Below are 8843 nucleotides of genomic sequence, written 5' to 3' on the forward strand. Positions count from 1 at the left end.
AAAACACTATCGTGGAGTTTTTCTTTTGCTATTTGAGCAAATGGGAATGCAAAAAATATATTTGTGGTACTCTCCCATTCACTGCTCTTCAAGTTAACCCAACTATGACGACTTCCGCTGCTGAGAAACCCAGAAATGTGAAAAAGGTCCATAGTGCACAGATTTTTATAGACTTTTAAGTAGTGCACACTGCACAGATGGCACTGTTATAGTTTATGTTGTAGTTTAATAAACAACATGCCATTCAATTGTCATAGATACATACGTATTATGTTTATTTATATCAATTTTAATATATATTAATAGCTTATATACTACATATTAATGTATTAAAAGTATATACACATGTACATGTCATCTAGTGTCACAAGTGTTTTCCGCAGGAACCTTCTGGATGGATCACGTGACCGGAAGTACTGTTTCTAGTTGGAACGCGCGAACGTTGCTCGAATTGATATCTCGGCGCGCTACACTGAAAACGGGTATGTGAGAAGCAGCACTTTTTAACAATATGTGTTAATGGACCCTTTTCACAAGACTGTGATGACGCGTTTAACGGTCATCAGCATCGTAAATCCTCAAAAGTGTTTCATATTTGTATTTAAAAAAAATGCATGTACATTTATAACACTGTTCTTTGTATTATATCACCTTTGCATCAAATTACAAAAAACAGTTAACGCTAATGCGAGGGTGTTTGTAATGCAGCGTCTATGGGAGGGATGGTAAATTTGACATCGTTCGCTCTTCTGACAGCCGTTATCAGTCTCTCTCAATTTTTTTCCTTTTATTGAAAGTCATGAAAACACTATCGTGGAGTTTTTCTTTTGCTATTTGAGCAAATGGGAATGCAAAAAATATATTTGTGGTACTCTCCCATTCACTGCTCTTCAAGTTAACCCAACTATGACGACTTCCGCTGCTGAGAAACCCAGAAATGTGAAAAAGGTCCATAGTGCACAGATTTTTATAGACTTTTAAGTAGTGCACACTGCACAGATGGCACTGTTATAGTTTATGTTGTAGTTTAATAAACAACATGCCATTCAATTGTCATAGATACATACGTATTATGTTTATTTATATCAATTTTAATATATATTAATAGCTTATATACTACATATTAATGTATTAAAAGTATATACACATGTACATGTCATCTAGTGTCACAAGTGTTTTCCGCAGGAACCTTCTGGATGGATCACGTGACCGGAAGTACTGTTTCTAGTTGGAACGCGCGAACGTTGCTCGAATTGATATCTCGGCGCGCTACACTGAAAACGGGTATGTGAGAAGCAGCACTTTTTAACAATATGTGTTTAATACACACCTGTTTCGGTCAGACTAGGATGTCGATCATTGAATACTCTGACAAACGCACGCTTAACTTGATGTAGCATGTCGTATTGAGGATGTTGTGCAACTTAGCTTGTGGCTTGCGGTATTTTTGTAAATTCGTCCGGTAATACAAGCGTAAGTTTGCATGTTCACTGGAACAATATTGTCTGGGTTTTGCCTTTGTTTTCACATTGACGTGATATCTACATTATATGTAGGCTTATTTGCGTTGCTTTGACCGTTCCCTGTAGATCCCACCTTCTCGCACGCCATGATTGGTCGGTTATGTCCAATGCCTGCACGCTATTGGTCAAACTACTTTTCAGTCATTACCTTCAACAAGTATGAAACTGATTGCAAAACAAAGCCAAATCCTGGACATTTAGGCAATTTAGAAATCCCAGAAATCAACTAATTTAGGATTCAACAAGGCATTGGTATAACTATAGTCAACCGTTACTATTTACTATTATAACTATTGTTCAAATTGAACTTGTTCAATATCGTCTTGGTAATACATAAGGGTTCTCCTACAGTCATTTTCAATCACCATTAACTCAGATTTGCCTGCTCAGTATTGGTGAGTTGATGTCTTTTCCAGCTCAAGAGGACATTAAGCAGAATGTCCCCACCAATGGGAGACAGTCACAAGCGCTTCTTGCAGACCATGATGAGCAATGGCATTATCAGTGCATCTCGGGCTGCAGCACTACACAAACACTGCTGTGAGACCCACGGAGGTATGAAGAAAACCACTGACTGCAATTTAGACAAATTCAGTTGGATAATGTGTTTATGTAGTATTTATTTTGCTCTTAAGGCAGAATGTTTTTAAAAAGCAAAACTATAATTTGTAATTTGGAAATTGTATATAGGTGTCCTATTTGAATTAAGCATCTATCTTGCCTTTCTAGCTCACTATGTGGCAGACCGATTAGAAGATTTTATTAATATCATCAACGCGCATCTTCAGTCCTTGTTCATGCACATCAGGAAAGGCATGTCTGAAGACGATGGACTCGAGTATTATGCCTTGGTTAGTTGAAAGCTGCATGCACGTCTAAGGAGAGATTTCTTTTTTACTGATGTCTGTTCAATTTCTGTATTAGATATTATGTACATTTTTTGTTTTATATATTATTAATTTGGGAAGAATAATATTAGCATTGTATTACATTTATGTGCTTGATGTGATATTTTTTTAAAGTCAAAATAGAAATAAATACTTACGTTTGTTATTCAGGTAAACGTGACAGAGACGGACATAACAAGAATGGCGTCTGATTATGCAGATAATGAACTGGAATTATTCAGAAAAACGGTATATTGATTCTCAAACACACACACACATACAGACAGTGGCAAGAAAAAGTACTTAAACCCATTGGAATTAGTTGGTTTTCTGTATCAATTATTCATAAAATATGATCAGATCTGCATCAAAGTCACATGTATAGACAAACAATGTGCTTAAACTAGCATCTCACAAACAATTATAATCTTTTGTGTCTTTATTGAACACGTCCCATTAAATATTCATAGCGGTGTGGAAAAATTAAGTGAACCTTGCCTTGTTTTCATTACCTGGATGAGCCACAAGGTTTTTTTTTTTTTTTTGGTGATGAGTCTCTTGTTTGTCCTGAGAATATGAGAGTATAAAAGACTATTCTCATTTTTTTCTTAGGAAAGTCATGTTTTGTTTTCATAATATCTCTCTTTGTCTCTGCATTCAGATGGATCTGATTGCAGACTCTGAGAGCGGTTCTGCCTCCTCCACCGATATTTTAAATTGTGCCGACAGCCTCCAGACAAAGAAACTGAAGAAAAAAGAAACTGAGCATGTTTTAAACAAATTTGTCCAGGACAAATGGTTAAATGAGGTATTCATTTTAAAATTGTTTTTTTCCCCCATATATAAATAACTCACCAGTCACTACCTCCAAAAGTAGTTAAACATTTTTTATTTTATTTGTTCTTTTGTTTCGCTGCTTTAGAAAGACGGTGAATACACTCTAAGTGTGCGCTGCATTGTGGAGATGGAACAGTATATGCGCACAATCTACCAAGACCTCATCAAAGTGTGTCATGTGTGCCACAACATTGCCCTGCAGGTAAAGTCATGAACATGAGTAAAGGTCATGAAGTTTTGTTTATTACGGAAATCCAGGATTTAGATCTCCATCATTTAATTTGAAACGCAAGAAGGAATTTTAAAGGAATAACTCGCCAAAAAGTCATCATTTAATCACCCTCATGTTGATTTCTGTCTAGCTTGTTTAATAGTTGATTAGTTGAATTTTTATCACTTATGTTACATGTATTGACATTTTATTTCTATAGAATTGCCTTGGTTATAGGGGTTACCTGATAGCATTTTCAAACAGAGGAAACTGCAAACAAGAACTTTTCTTTTACATTTAGTGCCAGATGTGTGAAAACCCAATATGTGGAATCAAGGTGCATCTCCCGTGCGTTGCTAGATATTTTAGAGCACGCAGTGACCCTCGTTGCCCGGAATGCAGTGATTTCTGGCCTCACGAGATTCCAGGTGAACTGTTTTTCTTTCTTTTTTTTTGTGAATATTAAATTTTTGCTTTTGAACTGTAACATAAAAAATACAAAACACAAATTTTACATAACTTGGTGCACAAGGCAAAAAATACAATAGAATGGGATTATACAGGATGTCATAATTGTTACAGTGTAAGACCTCATTTGAAAAGAGAATCCCTCCGGTCTGTTGAAGTATCTTCCATGTAACAGAAAAGGGGTTGCCAGATTTTATGAAATACTTTACTTTTATTTCTTAACCAGTATGTTAATTTTTCCAAGGGTACACAGTTACTAACCTCAGATAACCACAGATGTATGAGAATAACCGTATCAGATTTCCACTTTATTTCAATGCACTTCTTAGGAGTTCTTATGGCATAAACTTGCCTAATATTAGCGTAATTACCCAGTAAACATACTTCTGGGTTTGTTGGAAAATTGACTCCATGGATATCAGACTCCAAAGTTGCATACTTTTTGCCAAAATTCCTGAACTTAAGGGCAGGTCCATGTGGAATGAAAAAAAGTTCCCTTCTCCACACCACATCTAAAGCAAAGAGGTGAAATATTATTAAACTTATGACGTTTTGATGGTGTGATATACAGTCGGTGAAGGAAGTTAAGATGAATTATACTATATCTAGAGTTCAAGTATGATGCAGCACCATCCTTACACAGTTCAATGTTTCCCCTTCAATGCTAATGTCCAAGTCATGTTCCCATCTCACTTTAGATTTGTCTAATTCAGGCTCTGGTTGGTTAACTGTTTTTCATTAACTGATAGATTTAATATGAACAATTTGTTAGTTGTTTACTTAAAAAGGCTTTACATTCCAATGTTTTCATGTTTCTTTTTCTAATTTGCAGAAATACTGCATTCCCAGTCACAGAGTTCACAAAATTTGCCTTCATCATCCAGAGAGAGCACTGGTCCCACACCATCACGCCGGTCAAGAAGGTCGTAATCTGCTTGCGGATTCATCACTGCAGCTGGCCTTTTGACCATTAATGAGGATTTTTCAAGTGTCTAAAAGTTTTTTTACATTCATTTTCTATTTATAAAGAATTGTTATTGGAAAGGGTTCTTTCTCAGTTTGACGTAATTTTTGTTGTAATTCTGATCCAAGATCAAATATATTTATATATATATATAAATATAAATAAAATGGATTTGCTCTTGTATGGAAACATTTGCTGTCTCTCTTGAATTGTAGCATTTTGTACAGTTGCAAAAATAGAATAAAAATTGAGAAACAAACTTCAAATGTCTCTTTTCAAAAGAAAATCTAAAAAAAAAAAAAAAAGATTAATTCAAGTTGTCAGCACATTTCAAAGTGTTGCAACTAAATGTGGGTAACGATTTAATTTAGTTCCCTACATACTGTTCCTGTAGCTGAACTGGTAGAGAATGAAGCAAACAAACCAAGACCATGAATGCAAATTACATAGAAATACATGCACCGTTAAATATATAGCTTGAATATGATGATCAGCCAATGTGTTATTAATGGAAATGAATAGAAACATTTGCTCTAGTTGATATAACAAAATGTAAAATTATTCAAAATTATACTGGGGTAAGATGAGCTCCTACCTTGGGCAAGAAACCCTTCTGGCTGAATGAATGAATGAATAAAATAAATTACAAAATGAATAAATTACTTTTGATACATCTGAAATGTAAACTTATTCTATGACTTAAGGAGTTATATGAATATGTAAATATTTAATGAAAAGCAAAGATGGAAATACTGAAGAATAACCCCATCAATTACACTAAATAATACATTTATGTATATAACATTCAGCCTAAAACTGATGACATATTTGGCATTTGTACAAATAAAGACAATGTTATAAGACTTGACAGCACACACACTGGGCACGTTTTATTCTCTACAAATTAGGACCACCAAAAACTGACAGAAAAGCTGAGCTCTAGAGAGCGCACATAATGCCAGTGCTGTTGAGGGATGAAGAGGACATCTCTGGGCTGGAGAACACACTCCTGATAGAAGGCTTTAGAGAAGTCTGGGAACTTCACCAGGTCTGCATTCTCCACTTCTACCTGGTGGTGGTAAAAACTTTTTTAGATCTAAAACAACTTATGTGATTATTTCAAAACGCTTTAAGAACAAGAAACCTGATGTCATAAATTAGGTCTTCTACCTGACTGGTGTTGTGTAGTAGCTGAGACTGATGTGGATAGAGATTTTTTGTTTCATCTGAGCTGTAGAGCCGGATGTATTTCCTTCCAACCACCTGACATCCAAAAACACAACCAGAATGCAATGAAACGGGGGGGGGGGGCCTTGCCTTACAAAAGCCTTGCCTTTCAAATGCCAAATGCACCATTTGTCTCTTGTTTACCTGTGCCAAAAAATTCTGTTGAGGATCCTGATGGAGAGGAGACACAGTCCCTCCAGGCCCAAACCAGGCATTAATTGTAATGTCATCCTTATCTCCCTCTCCAAGACAACAATAGTCTGGGATGCGAATATCTTTTCAGCTCTGGAACCTATCAGGATGAATAACAGCCAAAGTTACTGTTTTTGGTTTTGAATGATGCTACATCTGTTAGTATAATTCCAAGTCTAAGAAAACTGCCATAGCGCAAACTAAATTTACAAAAACTTTGCACTTTTAACAGTATTAAGAGAAAATTAAAGAAATATTGCACCCAACAAAGAAAACTTGCTGAAGAATGACTCGCCCTCAGGCCGTCCAAGATGTAGATGAGTTTGTTTCTTAATCGGAACAGATTTGTCAATTTAAAAATGCATGACTTGCTCACAAATGGATCTTCTGCAGTGAATGGGTGCCGTCAGAATGAGAGTCCAAACAGCTGCTAAAAACATCACAATAATCCACAAGTAATGTAAATAATCCAAAGGCTTGTGTTTGTAATAAATTCATCAATAAGATGTTTTTAACTACAAACTGATACTTCTGGCTAAAATCAATCAATCCATAATATTGATGAATTAATAGTCAATATTAGTGAAAAAGTCATCTTGTCTGAATCAGGTGAGGAATCTGCATAGATCGAGCACAGTTTATAAGTGAAAAACAGTCCAAAACAAATAAATCAATGGATTTTGATGTGAGAGGACAACAGGGGATGGGCTTTTTTACTGGAGGAAGTGTTATTATGGATTAGCATTATTATTATTAAACCATAACCATGGTTATTTTAATAGAGTCTTAATTATGGATTTGTTTATTACAAACACATAGCTTTTGACTTCCCAAGACATTAATTGATGGACTGGAGTTGTGTATAATTTTATTTATTTTATATTATATACTTGTGGATTATTGTGATGTTTTTATAAGCAGTTTGGACTCTCGTTCTGACGGCACCCATTCACTGCAGAGGATCCATTGATCAGACAGTGATGACATGCTAAATTTCTCTACATCTAAGATGGCCTGAAGGTGAGCAAATTTTCATTTTTGGGTGAACCATTCCTTTAAAGGTAAAGTATGTAGATTCTGGTCCTCTAGTAGCACCATAAAGAAATGCAACTGACCTGATCAAACAACTGATGCTGAGCCAGATATCCCACTCCATCCTCTGCCTATAAGAAAATCACCAAAAAAAAAAAATTATAGACAGTTTACAGCTTCTCTAGGCAAAAAAACCCCAAAAACACTATCTTACAATGAAATGAAACTGAAATGATTCTTACTGTTCCTATAATGTAGCGGTCTATGAAGTCATTCATTGTAATGAGCTTTTGTGACCACTTTTCATCAGTGTACTTGGATCCCACTTCAATAGGTACCGTCCGGCAGCCAGCGATAGTTCTGAAGTAGTCTATGCTTAGAAAGAGTGTACAGTAGGGTTGTTTACAGATGTTTCAAAATCTAATAATACATTTTTATCAGTACCTCCATGGATGCTCTGTTAAGACTGGCCAGTGGTCAGTGATTCCCTCTATAATCACAGGCTTCTGAGGATCCAGGAAATCTGATCTGAAGCGCTCCAGGGATGGACAATGAATCCTAGGCACTGCTTGTGCAGGGTTTATTACAGGTTCGGAGACACAGTCCAGTTTAATTTTCTGTTTTAGAACAGCTTTATAAGTAAATAATGTCCAGCTGAATAAGCTATTAGAACAAGGCTTTAAAGAGCATGACATGATTTAGTAAATTAGTTCCTGAATCAACAATTGATATTAAACAATCACAGGCCAAACCTAATCAATCAATTAATCAATCTCACTGATCCCAACAAACACAAAAATTAAGTTTTATAATTTGAAATAATATTATTTAAATCATATATTTATAAATGTATAATTTCACATTTATTTTTTAATTAAAATGAATTATTAATCTTGTTTTAATTTTAAAAAATCACATAATTTTATCAAATGTTAGGTTTTCGTTACAAAGAAAATTCGCAATAATAGCTGAAAATGATGTAATTATAATTATACACCACTGATTTTAATAATTCCAAGACAACAATTTCATAAATGCTTGTTTTTGAAAATAATAACATAAAATGCAAAAATTTTTATAAAAATATGTTGAAGTATTAAAATTACTACAACAACAAATTCAAAGCTAAATAGAAATATATAAAAATGTATATATACAATAAAATTGACAAAAACATACATTGAACTAAAATTTAACTGAAAGTATAAAAAAAAATGTGTTACAAAAGATTTCTATTTCAGATAAATGCTGTTCTTCTGAACTTTCTATTCATCAAAGAAACCTGAAAAAGATCTACTCCGCTGTTTTCAACATCATAATAATAAATGTTTTTTGAGCAGCAAATCAGAATATTAGAATGATTTCTGAAGGATCATGTGACTGGAGTAATGATGCTAAAGCTCTGCTTTGAAATCACAGGAATAAATTATATTTTCAAATAGAAAACAGTTATTTTAAATAGTAAAAATATTTCAAAATGTTACAGTTTTTGCTGTATTTTG

At 34.5% G+C, this 8843-nt stretch overlaps 2 protein-coding genes across 4 annotated transcripts in view; one reads left to right on the forward strand and one right to left on the reverse strand.

The window, feature by feature from the left end:
* Nucleotides 1–378: 378 nt before the first annotated feature.
* On the forward strand, nucleotides 379–5149 carry nsmce1 (NSE1 homolog, SMC5-SMC6 complex component). Of its 3 annotated transcripts, none has more exons than XM_016254929.1 (8): nucleotides 379–482; nucleotides 1940–2078; nucleotides 2253–2374; nucleotides 2582–2659; nucleotides 3072–3218; nucleotides 3333–3449; nucleotides 3760–3886; nucleotides 4759–5149. In XM_016254929.1, exons 2-8 carry the CDS (start codon nucleotides 1961–1963, stop codon nucleotides 4854–4856), a joined length of 807 nt encoding a protein of 268 aa, XP_016110415.1. In that variant the 5' UTR covers nucleotides 379–482; nucleotides 1940–1960; the 3' UTR covers nucleotides 4857–5149. The 3 variants fall into 3 exon arrangements, with proteins under 3 accessions (XP_016110415.1, XP_016110414.1, XP_016110416.1); XM_016254928.1 differs by lacking the exon at nucleotides 379–482 and adding an exon at nucleotides 1181–1284; XM_016254930.1 differs by lacking the exon at nucleotides 379–482 and adding an exon at nucleotides 1302–1473.
* Nucleotides 5150–5718: 569 nt separating this feature from the next.
* The window catches only part of kdm8 (lysine (K)-specific demethylase 8), a 19853-nt gene continuing 16728 nt past the window's right edge, over nucleotides 5719–8843 (reverse strand). Inside the window, 7 exon segments of the mRNA XM_016254925.1 lie at nucleotides 5719–5959; nucleotides 6061–6153; nucleotides 6262–6394; nucleotides 6396–6409; nucleotides 7425–7472; nucleotides 7584–7716; nucleotides 7786–7995. Of these exon segments, the coding sequence (XP_016110411.1) occupies nucleotides 5795–5959; nucleotides 6061–6153; nucleotides 6262–6394; nucleotides 6396–6409; nucleotides 7425–7472; nucleotides 7584–7716; nucleotides 7786–7995 (796 nt within the window). The 3' untranslated portion in view covers nucleotides 5719–5794.

The sequence above is a fragment of the Sinocyclocheilus grahami genome, unplaced genomic scaffold (genome assembly GCF_001515645.1).
Source record: "Sinocyclocheilus grahami isolate Dianchi unplaced genomic scaffold, SAMN03320097.WGS_v1.1 scaffold1294.1, whole genome shotgun sequence".
NCBI lineage: Eukaryota > Metazoa > Chordata > Actinopteri > Cypriniformes > Cyprinidae > Sinocyclocheilus > Sinocyclocheilus grahami.

What these genes read in the sequence shown, in the direction of transcription:
- nsmce1 (XM_016254929.1), top strand. Translation starts at nt 1,961, where the DNA reads ATGTCCCCACCAATGGGAGACAGTCACAAGCGCTTCTTGCAGACCATG. An exon ending in CTGCTGTGAGACCCACGGAG is followed by an intron (nt 2,079 to 2,252) that starts GTATGAAGAAAA and finishes TTGCCTTTCTAG; the next exon opens with CTCACTATGTGGCAGACCGA. An exon ending in TGGAATTATTCAGAAAAACG is followed by an intron (nt 2,660 to 3,071) that starts GTATATTGATTC and finishes CTCTGCATTCAG; the next exon opens with ATGGATCTGATTGCAGACTC.